Source organism: Engraulis encrasicolus, chromosome 9 (genome assembly GCF_034702125.1).
Source record: "Engraulis encrasicolus isolate BLACKSEA-1 chromosome 9, IST_EnEncr_1.0, whole genome shotgun sequence".
NCBI lineage: Eukaryota > Metazoa > Chordata > Actinopteri > Clupeiformes > Engraulidae > Engraulis > Engraulis encrasicolus.
The window spans coordinates 17,984,881-18,012,197 of record NC_085865.1 but is presented as its reverse complement, the minus strand read 5'-3'; the positions used below and the strand labels follow the sequence as shown (position 1 = coordinate 18,012,197).

The following is a 27,317-nucleotide window of genomic DNA, read 5'->3' as shown; positions in this document are numbered from 1 at the left end:
CTTAAAATATATTTGTTGCGAAAATGCACACAAGGATGCAATATCGTCCGCTATTAATAATTCAGTCATGCACATTGGGAAGATTGCGATCAGCTAAGATATGCGCCTGTCTATATAACCTCATAGCCCTGCCTGGCTCTCATAAAACAGATTACATCTGTCTTCATTCACAAGGTGCCTTTGAAACACTGACTGCAATTTATGTTGCTCTTATCTCAGTAATGCATAGAGCGACAGTTGTTGACTGACTGATATGTGTCTTGTGTGACTGAGAGACCTTGTGGAAACACATTACAATACATTTTTGTTCATGCATTAAAAAAAAAATCAAAATAAAAAAAAGCAACATACAGTTAGTTTGTAGGTGCAAAGTACAGTTCCTGGGGCAATGTGGGGTAAAATACTGGGTGGGCACATGGGTGAGGGAAAGGGACCACTCCCAAATGCATATGATGTAATGAAGAGCCGATTCTGCCCATCAGAGCCCTTTGTCCCCCCTTGTTAGCTTCCATAGGTGAGGGTTGTTTGAGATTACCTACATTCATCCCGCTGGTATGGGATGCGATCTTACAACCTTCTGAACCCTGAGATCGGTTCCCTAACCATTAGGCCACACAGGCTCCGTTAAAAACAGTAACTGAGTCATATTAACCCAACATCTTTTTTCTTGGCTTTTCTTAATCTTTTTTTTTCCTTCTTCTTGTGTCCTTTTCTCCTTCTTCTGTCTCTCTCTTGGTTTCCACAGGGGATTCAGGGCCCACTGGGACCACCTGGACCACTCGGACCCGTAGGCCCAAAGGTCTGTCAACAACAACAACAAACAAACACAAACAACAACATAGTTAGCATTTGTAATTTTGCCACTCCTTAAATCGAGGCGAATTAAGTGTTGTTTCAAATTTATTTATTTATTTATTGTCTTAATTGTGTCAGGTTCGCCCGGGAGCGCCTTAATGAGTGAAGGTTTAAATTAATTGGCCTTTATCTCGCAGCGTGCAGTTCAGCTAAGTCTATAAACATGGCCTGGCAGTTATAGCCCGCAGTGCAGTGCAGTGCGGTGTAGTGTAGTTAGGTGCTCTGGACAAACAGAAAAATACTATTACAAGGAACACCTTATCTCCACAGCGCACAGCCTTAGGGACACCTTCATTAGGCTTGTGTGTGTGTGTGTGTGTGGGATACTGGGTAGTGGAAAACTCTTGCCATTCATTAATTCATTCATTTGTTCATTCGTTGGTTCCTACGTTCATACCCCAGGGTGAATTGTAGGCACTGCGAACAGAGGAATACTATTAAAGGGTACGCCTTATCTCTATCTTGGTTTTTCTTACATGTGTGGATTATTTTGGGACAAGTCCATCCATTCATTAATTCACGTCGATACAGTTGTTTCTTTTGCCTGACATGTATTGCCCAGGGTGTAGCGTAGTGTAGGTGCTGTGTATAAACAGAGGGAGACTAGGGGAACACTTAATCTGCACCAGGGCCTTGGAGACACATTGACTTTCTATTTAGACTTATGGTTTATTTTGGGAACACTGAGGGGAAAGTCCAATCATTAACCCTGTTAAGACATCGCCTCTGTTATAAATTAGCTGTTACCAGAATGGCAATGACCACGTGGAAATGTATTATTAAAGGCCTTGTGCACTGTCACTGTCATGTAGTACTATGGTAGTGAATGTTTTACAGTGACTATTACAGGCGCACATTAAGGGGCTACTTTGTTTGTTTGTTTGCTCATTCATCAAGTTGTATTTTAACTCCATCCATCCATCCATCCATCCATCCATCCATCCATCCATCCATCCATCCATCCATCCATCCATCCATCCATCCATCCATCCATCCATCCCACAATTTCTTCATTAATGTATTCTCTTTATAAGTCTTTGTGTCTCTACATACGTCTGTGTGTGCATGCATTACATGTGTATGTGTGTATGTACCTGTATGTGTTCATAGGGTGATTCTGGTGATCCCGGTGCTGTAGGTGTTTGCGGAGACCCTGGTACCAAGGTGAGCATGTCCTTGGACCTCCTCCTTTCCTCTCTCAGCACATCCTCCCCTCTCCCTCCTCTCAACCTCATCATCACATCCCCTCTTCTATTGTCCAATCCCTTCATTGTCAGCTCATCACATTGCATCGTCCATTGTCAAACTTCTCTTTCTCCATCCCTGTCCCTCATGCAACACACCCTCTCATCTCCTCCTCCTCCTCCTCCTCCTCCTCCTCCTCCTCCTCCTCCTCCTCCTCCTCCACATTACCTACCTCGTCATCAGATGGCTCTATCTTTGTGACGTTGCTGATTCTATTCTCTTTGTTCCACCTGTCTTTGTTTTTTTTTTCATTGTCCAGTCCCATTCCTGATTCCATTGTCAAAGTTCCATCTGTCTTTGTCACATTCCTTTGGTCAATGTCAAATTCAGATCTCCTCATGTAGTCACCAACTTCAGTCACCTCAACATACCAGTCACATTCTTGATGTCAAAGTTACACTTCTCATGACATTCCACTGTCACATATGAGTCCCATCTGCCATCCTTTTATCACTTTGCCTCGTCCATTGTCAAAGGTCCAATCCTGTGCCAAATGTTCTTTATTTTATCGTCAAAGTCTCCTCTCTCTCTCTCTCTCTCTCTCTCTCTCTCTCTCTCTCTCTCTCTCTCTCTCTCTCTCTCTCTCTCCATCATATTCCCTCCCTCAATGTCAAAGTCTCCTGTCTTCAAATCATATCCACCAAGCCTGCACGTGTGTCAGCCTACATCACGTCATGACACCCCTTTTTTTTCCAATTTCACCCATGCAAGGGGGCAGCCCAAAATAGTATCCCAATGGAGCAGTACCGGCGGGATGGTACCATGCTCAGGGTACCTCAGTCATGGAGGAGTATGGGGGAGAGCATTGGTTAATTACGCCCCCCACCAACTTGGCGGATCAGGAGCCCTAACCCCTTACCCATGACTACCCTGAAGTTTTAGCCAGGCGCCGGCTATCCCTAGGGGGCACCAGAGATAGCTTTCCTTTCTACTTATCACATGCTATTTTCAAAGTCCCCTCTTATCGCAATCCCCCTTCCATTGTCAATACCCCGCCTGTATAAAGATATAAAAATAAAGACTTGACTCAACATGACTACCAATCAAATTCCTTCTTCAATATCCAGTCCCCTGTCTCTTGTGACATTCCAGATGCAATCATCATGTTCCCTCTGTTTAGTCACCTATCCTCTGTCCCAATTACGCATTATACTTCACTTCACTCCTCTTCCTCTGCCTATGTAGGGTATGGCAGGAGAGCCTGGATTTCCAGGGTTACAGGGACCCATGGGCATTCCAGGGTTCAAAGGTCATAAGGTAAGGAGAACACAATGGCTGGATCTCAAATGGAGCACTTGTGCACTTCGGGCACTATGTTTTAGTGCGTAACTAATACGGCATGCGCACTGAAACATGAACACTAAAGTGCACAAGTGCACCATTTGAGATTCAGCCCATGTCTGTGTTTGTCATGTAGCAGTGATGGCCACGCTCAATTTCAAACACGTAAAAATATATATTGTTGGTGTGCGTAAGGAACTATCAATTTAAAGTGGAGAAAGCCACCCTTGCGAGCTCAGTGTCATTATTATTTAAATTCAACTGTTGAATGAATAATAATGAGACTGAGCTTGTGAGTGTGGTTTTCTCCACTTAAAGTTGTGTCTGACAGGAATACACATACGTGTAGTAGACATGCACAAACACGCACACCCACACACGCACTGACGCACACACGCACGCACGCACGCACGCACACGTGTGCGGGGGTGCACACACACACACACACACACCTTCAGAGTCAGCTCCTAATCATCAATCATTGATATGAGTCCATGCAGGTTTGCAGGTTGCTCTGCAGCACATTAATTTCCAACGCCTCTGGCACATTGCACTCTGCATGCATTGTAGAGTCCTCTTTTGGTTTACAATTGTTTCCTGTGAAGTGCCTATTAATTAGCTCCTGTTGACTGCAACCCTGTCACCCATGGATACCCATTAGCCATCAGTGATGTCCTGTGTTGTTACAGGGGGACCACGGGGAGGAGGGACCCAGAGGAAGTACGGTAGGTTTATCTTTCATTTTAATCTATAATAGGGGAGGTTGAAAGAAAGGGGAGCCAACTAAAAAAACAACTAAAATCAATAGACTATTGATCATTGACTATTGAGTATACTATTGATCTAGCTTTCATTTTAATTGTTTTTTTTCCCCCTTTCTTTCAACCTGTTGTTATAAGAGAAATGTACATTATGTTATGAAAGTGAAAGTTATGAAAGTGAACTTTCATTGTTATCGTTCATATTACTGTATAATGATACATTTAATGTACTATTGTGTGCATATATATAAAGTACATAATAAAATAATAATATGAACACATATAGTACATACAATTCCAAAATATAATGTAAAAAATATTATAACTTAATGGCTCCAAGACGGCAAGCAAAGGTGTAACACACCAAGAAGGCTATAGATCTTGCATGTAGATCAAAGCCATTAGCAGAATAATCTAAAGTCTGAAAGGGGAAGCGACATGCTATGCAACAATGCATGGCCTTCCTTTTAACAAGTGGAGCAAGTGTAATATTGCTCTTTGCTCTCAATAACTTGGTCTGATTGTTTCGGAAATGAGCTAATTTCTCTGTGATTTGTTGCACAAAATGTGTGAAATGAAGCAATGTCTCCTGCTAGCTGCTATTCTCATTTCACTGGCTGCACGTTTTTTTGGCTTTCTTTTTTGTGTCAATTTTTATTATCAGACGAGGTGAACAGCTACTGAGAGCTCGAGTTAGCTTTCTCCCCCCTATTCATTGTGGCCTGCCGCTGAGTGCCTCTGAATTGCTCACCGCCATGCCCCTGACTGAAAGCCTTTTCGCTAAATCGACCAGGCGTTTTTTTAGTAATGTGTGACTTTTATGGTAATTGATGCTGTCTGCCTACCTCTTAACCTTTCTCGGAGCCGAAAGAACGAGCGAGCGAGCGAGAGAGTGGATCGAGCACGCATCAGAGAGGCGTTTAAAAAGACTTGACGTCTTGAGTGAGTCCAAAATGAACCGCTGAGAGTCTGACGGCACCCGTTTGACTGAAGCTTTTGTAGATTTTAACTCTATTTTCAGCTCTGAGGAAGCTCAGAAGCATCAGCCCACCTCAGCACGCCTCAGTTCAGCTCAGTTCAACAGTCGCATAGTGGCAGACTCACAGCATAGGCTGATGTCAGGGAGTATGTGTCTCCATGCATGCATAGTGCAGGAGTCCATACACATCAGGGAGAATGCATACGGTGGAGCTGTGAAGAGTTCAGATGCAAAACCCCCTAAGTGCCTTTTCAGAAAATAATCTTAATTCATTTTTATTTAATACAAAGCTATCAAAATTGCATATTTTTTATATTATTTATGTAATATAACTATTTATATGTATTATCAAGTACATAAATGTAAACCAAACCAACAACGGGGTTCTCTAAAAATATAGAAGTGCAGGTCTTCAGAAATGGAGTTAGGGGGTTTTGCATCTGAACTCTTCGCATAGTGTTGTGCATACGGTGGAGCTGTAACCAGTACTGTAGACAGGTTGAGCTGTCAGTGTACTGTATCACAGTTTGACATCTAAGATTTTACATTCTTCCTCATCATTATGTTACACCTATGACACTATTATTGAAAGACACTCACAGTTATTTGGTTAAAGGGGGCTGGTCACAGTTACTGGAGCAAAGTGGTGTGATGTGCCTCGCTAAAAGGGCACTTTAGTCATGGATCACACACATGGTATTCAAACCTTCCAATCACAAGAACAACTTCCTGTGGGATCAATAAAGGAACTCTACTCTTCTCTAACCCCATAACCATTGGGCCACAGCTGACCCTCACAACACGCCTTGGCAACTGTGTTGCTGTGAAGTGTATAGGACTCCCTAACGCCAGTTGGGAGACTCAAGGCAGCCTAGCTCTACATGTGGTGTGCAGGTCAAAGGTTAGCTAGAATGTGCTGCTAGCTCAGGGACTCTGTGTGAATACTTTACAGCAGTGGTTCTCAAACTTTTCCATCCTCTGGAAGCGTCCGAGCCCCCCCAAGCAACAGCATTACTCGCCTTTCCTATGTTATTCAAATTCATGACAATTTACATTATAACATTGGTGAGGGCTTAAAATGTATTGCTTATTGGAGAGAGGAAATAATTTCCTTGGGGCGAAAAACCCAAAATCGGATGTCACAGCCCCCCCCTGCAATGCCTCCGCGCCCCCCCCAGGGGGGCTTGTGCCCCACTTTGAGAAACGCTGCTTTACAGTGAGAGCCACATAGGTGTTTTGCAGCATGTTGTCTTGACTGCACCATGGTTGCTCCTTGCTATGTCCAGCGCGAAACATCTTGGATGTCTCATGGAACTTGCATGGTATGCACATAACATGGAAAACACTAGTGACTGTTTTTGTACAGTGCATCATGGGTGCCGCTAGGGGGGGAAAAGTGGTACATATTCTAAGGGCCCAAGCACTGACAGGGGCCCACAAGGGGGCCCAAGCACTGACAGGGGCCCTTAATGGGACCCAAAATTCGAATCTTTCATGGGGCCCAACATTTCTGGCAGCGCCCCTGCAGTGCATAGCATTAGAATTACAAAGTAGACTCCATATGTCTATGTCTAACACTAAGGCTAAAAATTTGTTAAAGGTCAAAAGTCAACCAGAATCTACAACTCATAATACAGGCTGGGATCAGGGAATTGTCAATGGGTTCCCTGTAGTGAGCAAGTAGACTCAAGACAGCCTGCTGAAAGGTCAACTGGAATCTATAGCTAACTCTCCGTCCCGTAGGTAGTACAGGCTCAGTTGGGGTTAAATGTGTTCATGCACAGTGTAGTGAATGACTAGCGACTGACTGGAGTCAGTGTGAGTAGACCTGTAGACATTGGGGAAAAGGTCAAATGTCAACTGGAGTTTACGGCCCGAAGAACAGGTTGAGCACTATACGTTCCCATAGACGTTCCCATATAGCAGTGTTTCTCAACCTTTTTTTAGGCGAGGCACCCTTTCAAATCCTGACAAATTTCAAGGCACCACAAACCAAAAAGCCGTAACATGGCATCGCATCCGATATCACACAAGCTTAGAAAAGTAACACATTTGGAGACGTCACACAACCTATGTTCGAAGTTGCAGCTTACTGGGCGACTTACATTTACTTAATTGTGTGTAAATGGCAGATGAAAGATTCCACTGACTAGGCATTAATTTATTAATATAAACAAATATGTATTATATTACATAATTCATTTATCAGCCACGTTTCCGCAGCACACCTGAGGGGGCCCTGTGGCACCCCGGTTGAGAAACACTGCCATATAGTATACGTTCCCATATAGTGTGTGTGTCCTCACACAGTGAGTCAGGAGACAGGAGGCAGCTTGTAGGATGTAGACGAGGGGATCTTGAGGAGAAGATGTTCACATGGAGTATAGGACTACTAACTTTGAGCCCGTATGTAAACGGAAGCCAACTACTAGAGTTCGGCAGCACAACGTTAGTCAACCTCCCTCCCGAAAGATGTGATGGCTTTGAGCTATCGGCCTATGACATCATTTGGATCAGTGGTGTCGCACCATGGGGAATTATCGCTCCGACTGGGAGGTTGCAGGTTCAAGCCCTGAGTGGGGAATTAGCGCAGAAGAATAACACCACTTGCACATAGACAGGGGGAAAAGTCAAAAGTCAAGAGGAGGCTGAACTCAGGGGGGAGCACGAGTATGAGCTCCAATGACTTGTATAAGCCAATAGAGGGGAACCCAGGGGACACAAGGCAGGCTCATTCTGGGTCTGTAGACAGGGGAGTATCAAGGAGACTGGGTGCGTTCCAATATGCGACCTTGCGTCCTACACTTGTGCTTGCGGCCTCGTACCAGGAAGTAATATGTTATTATGACATCACTGACAATAGCATTATATTTCAATATCTCGCAAAAGCTCAATTGTAAAGTCATTTTCTCATTTGCATGGTGAATGAAGAATAGTCCCCCAAAAAATGTTTTGGCTAAGCTGACAGTGGGGAAACTTATTTGTTTTGTCCACGGAGGAGGGGCCAGGAGGCGGGGCGAGGCCACAAGCCTAAGTGGAGGACGCAAGGTCACATATTGGAATGCACCCACTGTGTTCCTATGAAGCATGCCATTGGATCGGTGCAGCTCAGGGAGTTTGTGTTCCCTTATGGGAGCCGTGAGACAAGGCAGCCTAATTTTGGGCCCAGAGAGACAGCGAGATATTGTGTGTGTGTGTCTGTGTGTGTGTGTGTGTGTGTGTGTGTGTGTGTGTGTGTGTGCGTGTGTGTGTGTGTGGGGAAAAAGGTCAGCTAGAAACTACAGATCCCCCCAGGCTGTGAATGCAGATGATAACCTTTAACTGGCTTACAGCTCCCAATGTTAACACAACTCTCCCTCTCTCTGTCTCTTTCTGCCCCACCTGCTTCTCGCTCTCTTTCTCTCTCTCTCTCTCTCTCTCTCTCTCTCTCTCTCTCTCTCTCTCTCTCTCTCTCGCTCTCTCTCTCCCTGCCAAATCCCTACCCCCTCTCTCTTTGTGCCTCCCTCTGTCTCTCTTTCGATGCCGCCACTTCTCTTTGACTCAATCTTTTTCTCTGTATCCCTCTCTCTCTCTCTCTCTCTCTCTCTCTCTCTCTCTCTCTCTCTGGGGTCCCTCTCGCCCCATTCCTTCTATCCCTCCTTGGCCTTACCCTTCCGCATCCAAATGCCCCTCTTCCCTCCTCCCTCCCTTCACCCCAAACCCCATCATCGTCATCATCACCATCATCCTCGGCCAGGGGGAGAGAGGCAGCGACGGAGCTCCCGGCATCCCAGGAAGGCCGGTGAGTGAAAGCACAGAACACACTGAAGCAATGACGCCCTCTCACCACCAGGGGTCAGTCAAGCTCAAAGGCAGCAAGGACAGGAGGCGTTCATATGCCAACTCCACACAACACTGCAGAAGAGAGATGTAGAATCAGCCTAGAGATGACAGTCACCATTCACATCCTAACGCTGTTAATTACGGGCCCTGGTTGTTATACTGTCCGGTGTTATTGGGGAACAAGATTGGACGTTTAATCACGCAAGTCTTGCATTATGTAACTGGCTCGGAAGTGTACATCGCTTCTTGTCTGCTTGGCTCTTGTGATGTGGTAATTATTGCAGTGTACGTGTACAATCTAAAGCCTTTTCTATCTGTTGCGATGTGCAACAGCAGAAAGGGAAGTTGATAAGCTGCAGGGCATTGGGGAAAAGGATGGAAACATCTGTGGCGTACTCAAAACTATACACTGCAAAAAATATATTTTTTTGTCTTTCTTTTATCTCGCCGTCTCTCCATCTCCCTCTGTACCACCCTCTGTGTATCTCTCTTTCTGGTGCAGAGTTAGGCTGGGATAGGCTCCCTAATAAGACACACTCGCCCTTTGATATCGCTGTACAAAGTTTTAACAGGCTTTTCTCGTCTCCTCTTCTCCTCTTTTCTCCTCCCTCTCCTTCATCCTCCTCCTCTTTGCCGTTCTCCCTCTCCTCCTCCTCCTCCTCTTCCTCCTCCTCCTCTCTTGTCCCTCTCTTTGCAGGGTGAACCAGGAGCCAGGGGAAGCAAAGGAGAGGTGTGTGGGCAATTGGACCGCAGCATTGCAGCCTCATTCGGGCCCTGTGAGGGATGCTCTCCACCCTTTACGCCTGGATGGGAGAAAACAATGCATCGACCGACCCCTTTTAAAACTTTCCTGTGCCGCGCTGCTCCCCAAAGAAAACCGCACAACATTTCTGACGGTCGAGTCGGGTCAGGTTGACGGTTTTGAAACACCCACTCACTCACTCCAGCCGTGCCAAATGCATCGAACTCTGAGAGAGAGAGAGAGAGAGAGAGAGAGAGAGAGAGAGAGAGAGAGAGAGGAGCAGAGAGCTGAGAAGCTTTTTCAGCAGAGTCAGTGCCCTTCTTTAAAATTTAAAGGAGGAATTAGGTCAAGCAATTTAGCTGGCAGATTGTATTGAGCTCGTCCAGATTGATTTCCCTTCTAATTATCAACATTTCTGCTTTCTTGTCAGTTTCGTAGACTGTACACTTTTGAAATAAACTTAGTTGGACACTTTCACTGTAGAGTAAGATGTAAAAGGTTGTCAGTTCTACCATATCTGCCTGCTACCGTATGCAAGTACTTCCTCTCTTGTACACTCTGACAACATACTGCAATTCATATGTTTACATATTTATGTATAATCTTATTAACTTACCAGACTTTTAGCAGACACTTTTATCCAAACTAACTTAGAAACGAGGACAAAACAAGCTATCCTGTTCACATATGTTTAGAGGAAGACAGGGTTAAGCAGTTGGATATTGCAACCTGCTCCCCTGGCCAATATAGAGGTTGATGATGTGTGTGTTTGTCTCCCCAAATTTCACTTGGGGAGTATTCCAAGAACCTAATTAAGTGAAAAACCTGTAGGAAGTAGTAAATCTTGTAATAGATAGCCCACAGTTACCATTTAGTTAAGAAATTGAGGAGTCCAGGCATTTGTATTATATGATTTACCGCTATCTAAATATTAATTTAACGTGAATTGCTACTCAGTCAGGATCTTGGCTTACACCCTCGGCGTGTGTTTGGCACCCTATGCAAAAGATACACACACTGTGGGAAGAGAAACAGACCGCTAGACACAACAAGTTATTGCAACACTTTGCCCCTCCCCCCTCCCTCCAGGAAACCAGCCCTAACAAAGTGCATTCATGGTACAGGGCAGTCTTGATGGTGGCAGAGGAAGTCAGACACATTAACACTGTATGCCAAAATACAGAGCTGCAGGAGCAGCTGATTTGATAACGCCTTTCCTTGACTGCACCATGCACGGTTAGGGAGACATATAGTTGCATAATGGTTTGTTAGTGTGTGTGTGTGTGTGTGTGTGTGTGTGTGTGTGTGTGTGTGTGTGTGTGTGTGTGTGTGTGTGTGTGTGTGTGTGTGTGTGTGTGTGTGTGTGTGTGTTCGTGTGTGCGTGCGTGTGTGTGTGTGTGTGTGTGTGTGTGTGTGTGTGTGTTCGTGTGTGCGTGCGTGCGTGCATGCATGCGTGTGTGCATGTGTGTGTATGCGTGCAGCGGGGCTGATAAATGTTTACATATTTGGCACACACTTCTGCACAACCAAGTCGACTTCCAAAAGAGGACAGAACTATGCAGGGTAGTCAGTGCATCTGGGCCAGTCAGTGGCAGTGTTGCCAGGGTATCGGATGTGGTTGTTTTGTTGTTGTTGTTCTTGTTCTTGTTTTTTTCCTTAGAAACTGTCCAAGAGGCCGGCCCATTGGTCCATCTGTACAGTAATATAAATAGTGAGCTGGGTGGCCTGTGTGCGAGGGGCCGGTCTATGACTAAACTGAACTGACTGCAGTCCAGCCCTGAGCTAGGGTAGTGTGGTGCGTGGAGTTTAAGCACCTTTTCTATTGTGATCGTAAACCGTTTAAAAATAGCTTTTAATGGTTACTTGCGTGAAGAATGATCAGTATCAGCAGTATCAGCTTGTAGACATTACATTACACTACACTACACTACACGTAGCTTTTTTATTCAAAGCGACTTACACTTATTTTTTAAGTACAGGGTATTGGTTGACGATGCAATTTTGCAATAAACCTCTCCCACGCTTGTGTTTAGACACTCTCCCAGAGGCATGTTATTGTCGCCCGTTTGTTTGGCAGTTTGTTATTGCTGACCTCAATAGATGTTTACACTTGCTTAGGCGTAAACTTCTGCAAAGCAATAGTGACTCCCAAAAATGGGCAAACCAAGCTGTATGTACGTGTGTATGTACAGGATCACATAGTAAACAAGGCTAGTACAGCCAGCCTATAGGGCTATGTTGTGGGGTATGCTACTCTCTATTCCCCTCAGGACCGCATTAAAGAGGCACTAGGTAGGATGACATCATTTGCGCGGTGCCCATGGCATGCCTGTCTCAAAATCTACACCGTAATGAAAAAATACAGTTCGAATAAACTCGCTGTGAGACAGTTTTTCATCCCGGAATGCCAGCAGTTGATACAAATCTGAATACGGTATTTAAAGCAATGTTTTCAAATGATAAGTGTTTCTCCCGATACTCCCTCGGATCGCGCTGCCAAAAGTTGCATGTGGGGTTTTCTGACAGCGGACCGTGGAAGTGATCACGAGAGCCATCGTTCACTTACTAAAGACTCACATAAGCGTCGTCTGACTCGGGACCGTGATTAATGAAACCTTTAATCCTACCTGGAGCCCCTTTAAGCCAATGTGGTGCCCCTGGGCGCTATACCTCACCGGTGCCCATTTATGAACAATATTTGAAGAGTTCAGATGCAAAACCCCCTAAGTGCCTTTTCAGAAAATAATCTTAATTCATTTTTATTTAATACAAAGCTATCAGAATTGCATATTTTTTTATTTTATTTATGTAATATAACTAATTATATATATTATCAAGTACATAAATGTAAACCAAACCAACAACAGGGTTCTCTAAAAATATAGAAGTGCAGGTCTTCAGAAATGGAGTTAGGGGGTTTTGCATCTGAACTCTTCATTTGTAAAGTTTGTGTATTGTGGTGCCACCTAACTGGTCAAAAATGCTTGGCCACCGTGCCACTGGCCCTTATAATCCGGCCATGATTCCCCGGTACACGTTCTAGACACTACAATAAAATTAGGACTAAACAACCCAGTAATGCGATAGGGAGAGTGAATTCATGGTTCCACATATACAGGTTTTACAAGACACGACACAGTAGAGTAGAGTAGTAGAGTTGAGATACTTTATGAGTCCCTAAGGAAAGTAAGGAAATTACACAAGTCTCCTTTAGATCTCTCGACTACCATTTACTATAACGTGCCTACTGATAAGGCCTTCATTCTAAACTTTTGACGATAGTCAAAAGGTTCTCCTCTGAAATCTGTAGTGTTCCTTTCAGAAGAGCGTCTTTTTTTCTCTCTCCAAGCAACGGACCCAAATGCAGCAATCGCCTGTTCCCCCTTTTCAGCATACACTTGGCTTTTTTATGATCGCTAATGTTAACGATACGCAGAGTGCACCCAGCTTTCCTCCACTCACCACTATTCATAAAATAGTTACCACAGCCTCTCTCTTCTTCACCACTGCATGCAGCAACAGCAGGCCCTCTGCGGGCACTCTGGCGTGACTGGTAAAAAAAAAGGAACAAATGCATGCAAATTCAATTCTCATGAAATGATGGTGATTGCGTAATGGCACAGGGCCTCTACTAGCAGATGACTCCGAAGCAGAGCCACATATTTGGTTTTCTCTATTCTTGAGCCGTGGGCCCTTCAAATGTAAAGTGCAAAGACAATGTGGACAGCTAAACTCTGAGACATTTTATTCTTGGATGTGGATATTTCTGTGATCACGTAATTGTTCAATTCACTTGGGCCTTCGTTAAAAGCTTTAATGGGGGTTTTAATGGGAGATTTTTTTAAAAAATGGACCACAAATGGATATGAGAAAAATACAAGTAATAAAAGACTTTGACCCTGACGTGTTTGCCGGGTGAAGACCCATGGCAAGTGATTCCACATCCCACGCCAATTGCTCAAAGGTCAAATGAAAGCTATAAAATATCAATTTATAAAAATATCCTCATACGTGTATCTCAGGCCTGCTTTTAAAATGCTTTTATTGTTGTCATAATCTTCCACAAAGACCAGCTTTTACCCGTGCATGATATGCTTATTTTCTGAGGAATTGGAGAGAATTTATGTGGCATCAATTTCCACAAATATCTGTAAAGATGACGTAAAATAAATATGCCCTTCAGATCAAGCTGGAAGTAGCAGTATTAGTAGTAGCCTTTGCTCTTATGGACAGTATATGACTCAGGATTGGCCGAGGGCCAATGGGAACGGTTGTTTCCCTACAGACCCTTGCTATTCAGGTTGCTGGTATTCGTGACTGTGAGCATGTGAGAGCAGAGCAGCAGTTCCCAGTAACCCTTCTGGCCCCTCAGGACAGTGCTAGACATGCCTGACAACTGTCAGCATGTAATGTACACATTTCCAAAGAACTTTAGTTCTAAAAAACTGGACTCCGTCTTGGAACTTGTCAGACATTTTGTTGCTCAGTTGAAGAGCGTCATCCGTTTTTGATTAAGGATAGAAAAAGAAAGACCTTTTGGTAAGACTTGCTATAGCTATTTTATAAGTAGACTAGTTGTAAATGCATTCATAGTCCGTTATAGGATATAATAAAGTGTCAAAGTGGGCTATAAATGAAAGCCGTGAAGTGAAAGCCCAACTGGGAAACTTCAACTCCCGTTGTCATTGTGACACAGCACTCTACAGCACACAAGTGCACACTGCACACAACAGAATTGCATTTATGCCTCGACCGTGCAAGGGGGTAGCCCCCAACGGCGCACCAAAGGAGCAGTGCGGCGGGATGGTACCATGCTCAGTGTACCTCAGTCATGGAGGAGGATGGGTAGAGCAACCAACCTGGTGGGTCGGGAGTCGAACTGGCAACCTTTGGGCTACATGTCTAATGTCTAAATATTCTTATAATATCTCATAACTACATTTAAACGTTTATACAGCACATTACGATTCCTTTTAGCTCCTTTATGAGTACGTATGAATGCATTTATAGGAAATCATAGGCCATTCATACAAGTGGCTTAAAAAGTGTTACCTTAACTTTTCCACTTGCAAGTTTCTGTATTACTGAATGATTTACGAAAACTCCCCAGTTTACTATTGAGCAAGGTTCTTGGAGTATTCCCTCGGATGATGACTGAGAGAATCCCCACAGATATGTCACCTGCTCTCTTGGTTTCTCTACAGAAAGGAGTGACGGGCGACACGGGCCCCAAGGGCCTGGAGGGGAAGAAAGGTGACATGGGACACATCGGGACCGTCGGGCCACGAGGGTCGCCGGGACAAGACGGGTTGCCGGGACAACCTGGGGTTCCCGGATACCCCGGCAAGCCTGTATGTATAACAACAATAACAACAACAATACAAGCTTTTTATTTATCACATGGTACCTTTCAGCAACACCTGTCATGACACCCAAAGTCACCTAACAGACAAAAATTAGGGTAAATAAATTAATAATGAAAATATTAGTTGCAGCTGATAATACAGTGTAATACTGTATGTGTATATTCCCTTTCTTCAGAAACACATCTAGCGTTTTGCATTTTGCATTTAGCGTTTTGCATTTCCCAAAAACACATCTCAGCTACTTTGTTTGCAGCAATGGAATTAGCCTTTGGCAACCAACTAATTTGCTTACTGACCAGCAACTGTCATGCTGCTAAACACACCACATGGAAAGGGTTTTGTTTATATTGTGTAAGATGTTGGGGAAAAGTATTTTTTCCCAGGAAAGTCCTTGAACCTATACACCGTAAATTGCTCTCCTGTGTGTTTGAAACTATGTACTTCCAGTTTCAGTATGCTCCCCATATGTTTTTTTTATATCTGTGACAGGAATGGCTTTAAACCTGTTGAGTCTTGTTCAAAGGCGTTCTCAGCCTGTATGACCTGTGTTCTTCCTTCTTGCAACACATTAAAAGAAATGCAGTGTCACTGTCAACATTTCAGAGTAAACTTGCATACCCAACATAAATCCAGATGGAATATTTAAAATGTTGTTGAGGGTCAAATTACTCTGACAAACTATGAAAATGTCCAAAAAAAAGACCAGAGAGTACACTCTTTTTGAGTTGGAGCAAATGTTACCTGAAGCACAGTTAATTTCAACTCTTTGGGGTAATATTGGTTACACTGGTATTTTTTTGACTGTGAATGTTACACTGGTATTTTTTTGACTGTGAATATTGTGCCTTTTTGTCCTTCTTCTAACAAATTGTAATGTAATGTAAAGAAAATGTAAAGTGTTAATTTGCTCCTTGCTCTGTTTCAGGGAAAGCCCCCATCCGAGGAGCACTTACTGAAACTGTGTGGGGACATGCTGAGAAGTTAGTATTGCCTTGTGCTGAGAAGTTGGGATTGCCTTACCGTGTCATGGCACGTAGTCGGTCTTGACCCTGTGGGAGTTACCGTAGCGCTGGAAACATAAATGACACATTTGATTTTGGGGAAGGGAGTGTTTTTTACATGTCAGTAGTTATCACAAAGACAACAAACTACGTACTCTGGGATATCATGCATTCCTTTTTGCACGCACAGTAAAAAAGAGCACTTACAGAGTTGATTCAACATTTTTTTTAGAGTGCATTTGGTCCCAGAGTACTCTGTAAGTGTTGAATTAACACTGCAGTTTTACTGTGCTGTCAACTGAATGAACTGATATGAAGCAGTCTTTCTAATTGGGTTAGAATAGCTCTTCTCTGTGAGTGGTTGCTGTGTGTTTAACATAGATAGGGCACGCGTAGCCTTCCAGGAAAGGCTTACAGTTTCCCTTGAGACCCTTTTGAAGGGACACTGTGCAGGAAATGGTCAAAAAAGGTACTGCAACTATGCTGCTAATTGAAAATGGGCTGCCTATTGCCAAATTTGATCTTTACATGAAAGTTTAAAAATTAATAAACAAATATTTTCTAGTGTGGTCCAAGTACAGTCATTTTTGCAGCTAAAAAGGGCACTTTTTGGAAATTCAAAATGGCGGACCATGGAGAAGATCCCCCTTTTCATGTATGAAAAGTGTGATTTTTCCAGTCATAATGAATATTTAGAATTTGATGGTGGAGGTAAGTATTCATGAAAAAGGTAACATTAGTGAATGGGCAGCATGAATTCTGGAAATAAACAACTAAAAATCTCACACAGTGTCCTTTTAAGAGTTGCACAGGCATTACTGATCTGTGGTTGGTTCCCGCACTTCTATCGTGAAGCGGTCAAAAGTTCTTACGGTAATGTAATGTACGTCAGCGCCACAGGCAATTTCTGAACTGCAAAATCAGCAAAAGACAGCTGGTAAAATAAAGAAGGAACTAAATGTGCAATACAGACACAATACGTTGATAAAAGAATGTGTCATGAATGGAGATGTGGTGAAATGAAAGAGATAGCATGTGGACAAATAACCCAGTTTCGAAATAAGCCATATTCAGGACGCACCTGAAATTCTACAACTGTTTGTTCTAACTAGTTGCTTGCAGTTGTTGAAGGCCTTATAGTCTGAAAAAAACATTTGTAGTGTCATCTGATTTACACAACACACACAGCATGACCACCTCCCTTTTTTTGTTCAGATTGACTGCACCCTCTTACTATAATGTAATGCAGTGTAATATAACGTAACGTTGTGAAATTCTGCATACCTAGAACATACAGCAGAACCAGTAGTAATTAGATTAGATTATACTTTATTATCATGCAAGCATGAAAATTGCCTTTGGTCTCACAGGGTAAAAAACAGACAGACAGACAGACAGACAGACAGACAGACAGACAGACAGACACAAATAGACAGAAAACACACATACAAATGCTGCATCCACCCCCCCTCCAACCACCCCTCCCAGCACACACATCATATGCAAGTCAGGCATTAGTTCAAAATATCTCTAGCTTTTCCATAGCTTATTGACCTCTCTGTCCTGTCGGCTGGCCTCTACTTCTCTTGTCACCCCTAGACCAACTCCCCCAGCTTCTCCAGACCATGGTCCCCAGGAGCTGTGAGTCGTGCGAGACGGTGAAAGGCCCCCCCGGACACCCAGGGGTCCCGGGCCCTAAGGGAACTATGGGCACCCCGGGCTACCCAGGCCGGCCCGGCTCACAGGGCTACCCGGGTCCCCCAGGCATGCAAGGCCCCCCGGGGCTCAAAGGTCAGATACACACATACCCACAGACACACACATACCTACGCATGCACGGACGCAGACACACATGCACGCACGCCCGCACACACAAATACCTACGCACGCACACACGCACGCACACATACACAAATACCTACGCACGCACACAAGCACGCACGCACACACACACACACGCACACACGCACACAGACACCAGGCTGTCTGCTTTATGAGGTCCACCAATTTTATGAAATATTAGTTACTGTTGTCAAGGATTCAAGGATTCAAGGATATGTATTTGCCATGTACATTGAGTGAAAGTGAAAAGTGAAAGCCCATTGGGAAACTCCAACTCCCATTGTCATTGTGACACAGCACTCCACAGCACACAAGTGAACACTGCACACAATGAAATTGCATTCATGCCTCACCCGTGACAGGGGGCAGCCCTCAGTGGCGCCCCATGGGGAGCAGTGCGGTGGGACGGTACCATGCTCAGGGTACCTCAGTCATGGCGGAGGATGGGGGAGAGCACTGGTTGATTACTCCCCCCACCAACCTGGCGGGTCGGGAGTCGAACCGGCAACCTCTGGGATGCAAGTCTGACGCCCTAACCACTCACCCATAGAGACACTTTCGTGTCACTTGTAATGAAATGCATGGCCGGTGCAAAACAAGTGTGCAGAAGAAGGGTGAAGAAGAAATAAAATAAAAATAAAAATAAAAGGTGTGTGTGTGTGTGTGTGTGTGTGTGTGTGTGTGTGTGTGTGTGTGTGTGTGTGTGTGTGTGTGTGTGTGTGTGTGTGTGTGTGTGTGTGTGTTCAATCAAAGTAATTAGGAGGAATTCAGTAAGCAAATGGCATGAGGAAAAAAGCTCTTTCTCAGTCTCTCAGTTCTAGCTCTGTGACAGCACAGTCGCCTTCCAGATCTCAGTTTTTTAAATAGTCCATATCCTGGGTGTGACTGGTCTTTGAGAATGTTATGGGCCCTAGATAGCACTCTGTTTGTGTATATGTCTTTCACGGCAGGCAGAGGTTGACTAATACAGCGCTCAGCAGAGCACACTATCATTTTGTAGTTCTTTCTGTTCACGCACTGTGGCGTTTCCGTACCAGGTGATGATGGACCCTGTTAAGATGCTCTCCACTGCTGAGGAGTAAAAGGCTTTTAGGATGGGTGTGGAAACTTTGAACTTTTTCAACAGGCGCAGAAAGTACAGTCTCTGCCTGGATTTCTTAATGATATTGTGTGTGTTGTTTGTCCATGTTAAGTCATTTGTGATGTGAACACCAAGGTATTTAAAGCACTCTACCCTCTCAACAGGTTGTTTACAGATGGAAAGTGGAGTGTAGTTTCCCCTCTTTGTCCGAAAGTCCTCCACCATTTCCTTAGTCTTGCTTACGTTTAGTGCCAAGTTGTTGTGCTGCCACCATTGTGAGATGTTAGAAACTTCATTTATGTATGCCTGTTCATCGTTATTATTGATCAGTCCCACCACTACAGTGTCATCAGCAAACTTGATGGTGGAATTCTGACTGCTGCTGGCTCTGCAGTCATGGGTGTAAATGTTATGTAAATGTCGGGCTGTTATATAATCTTCAAAATGGCATGCTGATATGTTGTTAGACTTTACATTATTTAGATTATCTGAATTTGTCCAGATGAAAAATAGCAGTATGTACTGAACTGAAAAAGATAACAGAGAACATGAGACTCATCTCTGAGGAGACACAACACTGGACTCTTAACAGAGACATGTCCTTGTTTATCAGGTGACATGGGCCTGAAGGGACATAAAGGAAACAAAGGCGAAGGCAGACCAGGCCAGCCAGGAGAGCCGGGGCAGATGGGTAAGCAAACAGTCTGAAGCACAGTAAACATCCTGTCCCTCTGCATGCAGAGTCCAGTCCAGATGGCTAACCTCTGAAGTTTATGGAAACAACATACAAAACAGGGTTACCAGAACTTCATACTTAAGGAGGCCACCTTAACAGCAAATAGCTCCACCTTGACTATGTCGCCTAAAAAGATTAAAACAATTTGTGTGGCGAAAGGAATTTTGAAAGATGTTCCACAAATCGTAGGGCGGTTTCATATGATGTTTCATATAAAATTACTCAACATACCCCATCTGATCATGATAAGTCACATGTCTGACAAAGGCTATGACCCAGCCACCCACCTTCACTTATAAAATGTTAACTTTTCAAAAAAATGTAATGTGCTTTAATAAAAAGAACTAGGCTGTCAATTTTTCGAGGCGATAATAAAGTTTAATTCTCAAGGCCAATCAGCGTGGGGATTCGATGATTGCAAATGCACCAAATAACTTTGGTGCACCGACCAGCTTTTTAGGAAGTGAGAGTACTAGCTGTTGTTGCTCCATTGGTATTACTCAACAACCACTACCCTAATTCATCGAGCGCAGATGTGTGCCCAAATACAGCAGAAAGTATTTTTAGACAAAATAACCAGACACAAGTCTGAAAGAACCTTATACAAATGCCTAAACCCATGAGGAGACTTTTTTCAAGGTTCCTCCACAAGTCAGTGAAGGCATTTTCATCGGATTTATAGTCTACATATGGACATAGTATGGCTACTGCACTTTGCTCTTAAAGTCATGTAGCCATTATAGTCGTATATCACACTGCCCTCTCTGTTTTTTCCCTCTCACTTGCTGTATCCCCCTGCCTTCCCCTTCTCTTCCTTTCTTCCCCCGCCCCTCTCTCTCTCTCTCTCTCTCACTATCTCTCTCCTCTTCTTTTGACGGACTCTCCCCATTTCTCTTTGCCTTGTGGCAATAAAGGAGTTGCTCTCCCTGTGTCTCTGTCTGTCTCTCTCTCTCTCTCTTTCTCTCTCTCTCTCTCTCTCTCTCTCTCTCTCTCTCTCTCTCTAATCCCATATTGACTCCCCGTATGTTCCCCTCTCAGGTGCCCAGGGGCCTCGTGGCGGTGATGGCGTTGGTCTGCCGGGAGCTCCGGGCATGACGGGTAAATCTGGCATCCCAGGGCTGCCTGGCAAAAGGGGCCCCCCAGGGCCGTCTGGCATGTGTGACATGTCCCTCTGCTATCAGGCCCTCAGCCACCGCGAGGAACGCTATAGCAAAGGGCCCAACTTCTAGTGCCCAGCACAGACATGACTGAATAGACACACACACACACACACACACACACACACACACACACACACACACACACACACACACACACACACACACACACACACACACACACACACACACACACACACACACACACACACACAGTAGATAAAAATAACAGACACACAATGCAGAAGCTGAAATCATTGTTGCCCTCAGGCGGACAGTGGAAGTCTCGTAGGAGAGACAAGTCATCTCAATGGACGTTTGGCTGCTCCAAGTTTCGCCTCACAGACTGACACAGTTGCCTGCTGTTTCCATCCATACATCTCCATTCAGTTCACATTTCTCTCCATCGTACGTCTGGGTGGGGTCTTCTCTGAGGAGCTTACGGCTGTTGCCAGACAACCGACCAATCAGTGAACAGGGAGTTGATGAGGGAAGGGTGCGAACTATGTCGCATTGCTTATGAGCATGTCAACATCAACGTTAGCAACTGGGTAGAATCAGACGCTCATTTCAAACTTCAACAGAGATCACCCCTCCCACCAGTAGTCATTTGTCAACTCGGTAGGTCCTGACCGTCTGTACAGCACAAGGGTCCATTCCCCAAATCATACTCGCTAACTACGTCAGCTACATTGTTGATTGCGATGCAAAACGTAATTGCCCCTTGCCAACCAACTAAGTTGCTAACTTGCTAGCAACTAGCTATGACACTGTTGGAGGAAAACATCCCTGATCATTTGTAACTGTGCAAACAATCACAAAGTGAGCAATGTAAATATGTTCTGTATAGAACGGCTATGGATGGATGTAAGATAGCAATAGTAGAAAATGGGAGGTGAACACACACTTGGCATCTACCAATGGAGAAACAAGACTCAGGAAATTCTCTCTCTTATGCTGTTTCACACATTATTCTGACGCTACATACACACAGAGAAATAAAGGTTCACTTAGGGTATGTAGAACATTATCTGTACAAGAATATCATCGATGCTGCTCCATTCAGTTTTGTTGCACCTGAAAATGTACAGGATTGACCCTTTATGATGCCATTGGCAACAACACAAACTCCTTTAGGCAAACCTCCAATTCTCTCAGTGTATCTGCAATCATTTTCGATCATATCTTTATGGTGGTTCATCTCTATCCTACAGAGTTTCGCCATGTAACCAACAATATTATTTTGATTTTTCTGTTTGTCTGGTATTATTATAGATTGTATATATTTGTACTGTGGGCTACCAGGTATGTGATATATTGTATCTGGTTAGCTTAATCTGGAAAAGTAGCCTCCCTTTCATTATTCATGAACATTCATACATTTCTCACATCTTTGTTTCCGTTGCTTTTTGTTGTTTATATTGTGGTTATGAGTGCATATGGGATATAGGTCAATTCTTCATTTGGCTTTTCGTCAAGAGTTGTTTCGTCAATCCTGCAGTCATTTCGTCCGCCAGGGAGAAGTTGTTTTGTTCGGAGTTGGATGGGTGGCTTAGAAGGTGTGAAAACGTTATTTGTAATGCAAATAACCTTATTGTCACCAAAATTGCAATGACTATGTCTTAATCTGTTACTTAAGGCTCTCGGTACTGTCATAGCAATGTTGTTATGAAGTAGTTGTGAATTTTCAGCAATAGTGAATAGGCCCACCGGCGACCCCATCTGCAGTAAGAGGCTACTGCATTTCCCTCCTCACATTCTTGCGGCAACTGTCCTTTCACTAAACGTTTTTATTGGCCCACACACATTTTGTTTACACATGTATGTGAAGATGGCCATTGACGCTGCTGTAGGCTACTGTTAAAAGCATGACAATGTTTCCCAGATATTGTCGAAAATCGGCCAGACAGAACAGATATTGCCTTTTCTATTTCTTATGGCCATGATGTGCAAATGTTTATCCAAAAACCACAAATCAAACTTGCTTTCAAATAATAACAATAATGTTGCGCATTATGAACATGATGTGCAAAGGTTTCTCCCTAATCCAAATAAACTTTTCTACCTAATCTAAAGTAATAAAAAACAAGAATAAAGTGGTAAAATGTGGTGTAATGAAGAGAAACCAAATAAACAAATACACAGTAAAAGAGAGCTGTTGCAGTATATATGTCTTGTTTTCACAATGTGAACGAAACACCTCGCGGACGAAACAACTCAATGACAGAGGAAACAACTGTGATAAACTTGCAAAAGTTGAATCGACCTGCTCCCATGGATATGCATCATTGTTTGTAAAAACTGGGCACCAGACAGCTTCATATCTAGTATTCTTGTCTTTTCTGGTGTTAGTTGTTGCTTGCAAACAAAAGAGTGGATTTTTCATGACCATTCTGAAAGCACTTCCAGTGCAGATTGAATTAGACACACCAGCATACGCATAAGGTGTGTGTGTGTGTGTGTGTGTGTGTGTGTGTGTGTGTGTGTGTGTGTGTGTGTGAGAGAGAGAGAGAGAGAGAGAGAGAGAGAGAGAGAGAGAGAGAGAGAGAGTGTGAGTGTGTGCTTTCAGCCTGCCTGTCTGTATGTGTAAGCATGTTCTTGACATACCCTGCCATTAATGTTATGTCCAGTCCAGCCATAGACCCACATAAAATGGATTGACATGAAATGTGTTTCCACACAGTTCTTATTAAATCATATGCAGTAAATGATCCATACTGAATGAATTTGTTCCTCAAAGTGATTTGTCAACATTAATTGCTTTGTATACGTGAGATCGAACATGGAGCTAATGTGTGGATTCACATTTTCATATAAATAGACCAAAGCAATGTTCTGCGTTTGTTAATATGTATTTTTATGGGATATATTTCATTGTGGATTACAGTGTTTGTAAATCCTGCAGAGAACAAAGAACTCCCTACTTTACTTGAAGTCAATCTAAAGGGATTGCTCTCGCAAGAAATAAAGTACGTCTATTAGTTGCATATCTTTTATCATGCTTCTCTGCTTTGTAACATTGAGGTACAATTCCATTGGTTTATATGTCATTTTATTATGATGGTGCTCTTTTGATGTAATATTTGTGTTGTTTTGAATTGAAATAAAATGTACATGTCATTTAAATTATTTTTTTGTTGTCTGTCTATTCATTTGGGATTTTTATGTTTATCAAGCAAGACGTCTTTGACTAAACCCTGGCTCAGGTACGAAACAAGAAACACATCGTGGCAAAAGAGGAACAGTGCATTATCAAGTCATAGTACATAGCTTTAACCGTCATCAATGTTTCAAAACGTCAAGATAGTTTCAAACCTTCATTACCCCAGCGCCTTCTTTTTCTTGCAACATACCTGTTTTTTTTTTAAGCTGTACCGGTAATGAATATCATGCAGCGAGGTCACTGTAACAGAAATAAGTTTCTTAAAAACAGGTCTAGATTCTTAAAACATGTACAGTGAGTCCAATATGTATTTGATCCCTTGCTGATTTTGTTGGTTTGCCTACTAACAAAGACATGATCAGTCAATAAATGTTATGATAATATGTATTCTAATATGGAGAGACAGAATATCAAAAAGAAAATCCAGAAATTAACTGAAGAGAATATATATTAATTTATTTCCATTTCATCGAGCAAAATAAGTATTTGATCCCCTGCCAACTGATTACAGTTCCGGGCCCACAGACCAGATAGGCACTTCCGATCAACTTGTCATCTGAATTAAAGACACCTGTACATACTAACATGCATAAAAGACACATTGAATCAGCAGAATCAGTCCATAGTATGAGTGAATCAGTCACACTCTAACCTCACCAGCATGGGAAAGACCAAAGAGTGGTCAAATGATATCAGGGACACGATTTTAGACCTGAACAAAGATTAAATGGGCTGCAAAGCCACAAGAAAGAGACTGGGTATTAATGACTCGGCTGTTGATGCATTTCTTCCAAAATGTGAGGAATACAAAATGACTATCCATCAGCCTGTCTGGGGTTCTATACAAGATTTGACCTTTTGTATGGATTTGATAATCATGAGAACAGAAAGAAATCACCCTAGAGCTATACAGTATGAACTAGGCAATGATATCAAAGCTACTGACCAAAATCACTGAGAAAACTACTGGTAGCACTTAATGCCACAGAGGTTTAAAATCCTGTAGTGCACACATGGTACCTTTACTTCAGAAGGAACCTGTGCAGTCCCACCTGAGGTTTGCCAACGGACATCAGACTGATTTAGGATATGATAAGGAGGTGCTGTAGTCAGATGAAACCAAAATCAAGATGTTTGGCATTATCACAATTCAATGTGTTTTGAGAAAGAGTACTACTGTCTATGATCCCAAGAACACCCTCCTCACCATCATACATGAAAGTGGTATCATTATGGTTTGAGGGTGTGTGTGTGGCCAAGGCACAGGACAACTTCACATCGTCAACGAATGGATGGAGGGAGACATGTAATGTGCAATCCTGAGTGCAAACGTCCTTCCCTCCACCACTACACTGAAGGGTGGGCCATTTTTGGATCTCCCAACAAGACAATAATACACAACATACAGTCAAAGCAACTAAGGAGTGGCTCAATAAGAAGCATATTAAAGTCGTGAAGTGGCCTAGACAGTCTCCAAATATTAACCCTATAGTAATTCTATGGAGAGAACTGAACCTCCCATTTGCCAAGCTACAGCCACAAACTATTAATGTTTTAGAGATAATGTGCAAAGAAAAATGGGCAAAAAATATTTTCTACTATATGCACAAACATTGTCATCAACTAAAAGAAGCATCTGACCTCAGTGCTAGACAACTAGGGCTTTGCCACAAAGCACTTTATCTTCTTTAGCTTGAGGGGTCAAATACTTATTTGCCTAAATTAAATACAAATAAATTAAAATATATTATTTTAAGTTATTTTCTGGAATTTATTTTTGATATTCTGTCTCTCCATGTTTGAATACATATTATCATAAATGTATAGACTGATCATGTCTTTATTAGTGGGCAAACCGGCAAAATCAGAAAGGGATCAAATACATATTGGACTCACTGTATAGCATCAAACTTAATGCTTCACATGAGCATGTACATTTCAAAAGGAATAACCACATGTGAAGAGAAGTTGTGTGGATAAAAGAGATTTTCTCTAATCAGTCGAATTTCGTTCGACTACTCTACATCGCTACATCGTATGAGACATCCACCGAACACCATAAAATCACTGCCACAGGGAAGCTGTGAGGACCCAACATTTGCCACTTTCCGAGAGGGTATAACAAGCGGGTACGCGCCTGCACCAGTCCTCTTAAATCCCTTCGCTTTCATGGGCACGCCGACTTACTACACCTCCTGTGATTCAGTTTCACTGTCCATCTATAACCTTGCCTGGCTTGGTTTTGGCTCTCTCTCTCGAGAGAGAGAGGGTCCCCGTTCGTCAGAATGGAGACTCCATACCGAGACGACGGTGGGAATAATATGGGACCGCTTCAGTGAGGCTGACGTGGAGGTTACGTGGCGCTATTCCGACATGTCGCTATTCCGACGTTAATGTCTATTGTCGGAATACCGACGCGTTTTCCACCGTCTGCCGCTATTCCTACATGCCGCTATTCCGACATCCCTAACCTTAACCCTAACCCTAACCCTAACCCCTAAAAAGTGTCGGAATAACGGCATGTTGGAATAGCCCCCCAACGTGGACCTGTTTGCCCCAGATGAGAACACCCACTGTTTTTCCTCTAGACTAAAGATGTGTGTGACTCTGCCATGAGCACTGATGCCCTGGCGCAGCCCTGGCCCAGTGGGAGGCCGTACGCCTTTCCCACGGTGGCCCTTTTACTGGCGGTTCTGCCCAAGGAACGTCTGGAACCCCTGTCTCTGCTCTTGGTGACCCCCCGCTGGAGCGGGTGCCTTGGTTGGCAAAAATGTCTAACCTACTTGCGGGCGAGCCTTCGGAGCTACCCTTGAGAAGGGACATGCTTTCCCAGGCCCGTGATGAACTCTTTCACCCACATCCAGAACGAAATTGGACTGATAAGAGAACAATAGGACATATACTGTATATGTCCCCGGTTCTCTGATGGAGAACAGTCGTGGCTCAGTGGTTAGAGCACTGGGTTGGCAACCCAAGGGTTCCCGGTTCAGTGCCCGACCGGACCACGGCTGAAGTGCCCTTGAGCAAGGCACCTAACCCCCACATTGCTCCCCGGGCGCCGCTCAGCAGGCAGCCCACTGCTATGGACTAGTGTGTGTACTTCAATGTGATTCACTAGTCCAATGGGATAAATGCAGAGAAAGAATTGGAATTGGTGGAAAGAGGACAGGCGCAGGCACATACCCGCTTTTTATACCCTCTCGGAAAGCAGCAATGTTGGGTCCTCGCAGCTTCCCTGCCTATCGGCGGTGATTCTATGGGGTTCGGTGGATGTCTCATACGATGA

At 43.6% G+C, this 27,317-nt stretch overlaps 1 protein-coding gene across 1 annotated transcript in view; it reads left to right on the top strand.

The window, feature by feature from the left end:
• The window catches only part of si:dkey-225n22.4 (collagen alpha-1(XXI) chain), a 107,442-nt gene extending 84,108 nt beyond the window's left edge, over positions 1 to 23,334 (top strand). Inside the window, 11 exon segments of the mRNA XM_063206689.1 lie at positions 746 to 799; positions 1,966 to 2,019; positions 3,286 to 3,357; positions 4,071 to 4,106; positions 8,858 to 8,902; positions 9,641 to 9,673; positions 14,890 to 15,036; positions 15,977 to 16,031; positions 17,652 to 17,843; positions 19,589 to 19,666; positions 20,750 to 23,334. Of these exon segments, the coding sequence (XP_063062759.1) occupies positions 746 to 799; positions 1,966 to 2,019; positions 3,286 to 3,357; positions 4,071 to 4,106; positions 8,858 to 8,902; positions 9,641 to 9,673; positions 14,890 to 15,036; positions 15,977 to 16,031; positions 17,652 to 17,843; positions 19,589 to 19,666; positions 20,750 to 20,940 (957 nt within the window). The 3' untranslated portion in view covers positions 20,941 to 23,334.
• Positions 23,335 to 27,317: the final 3,983 nt, after the last annotated feature.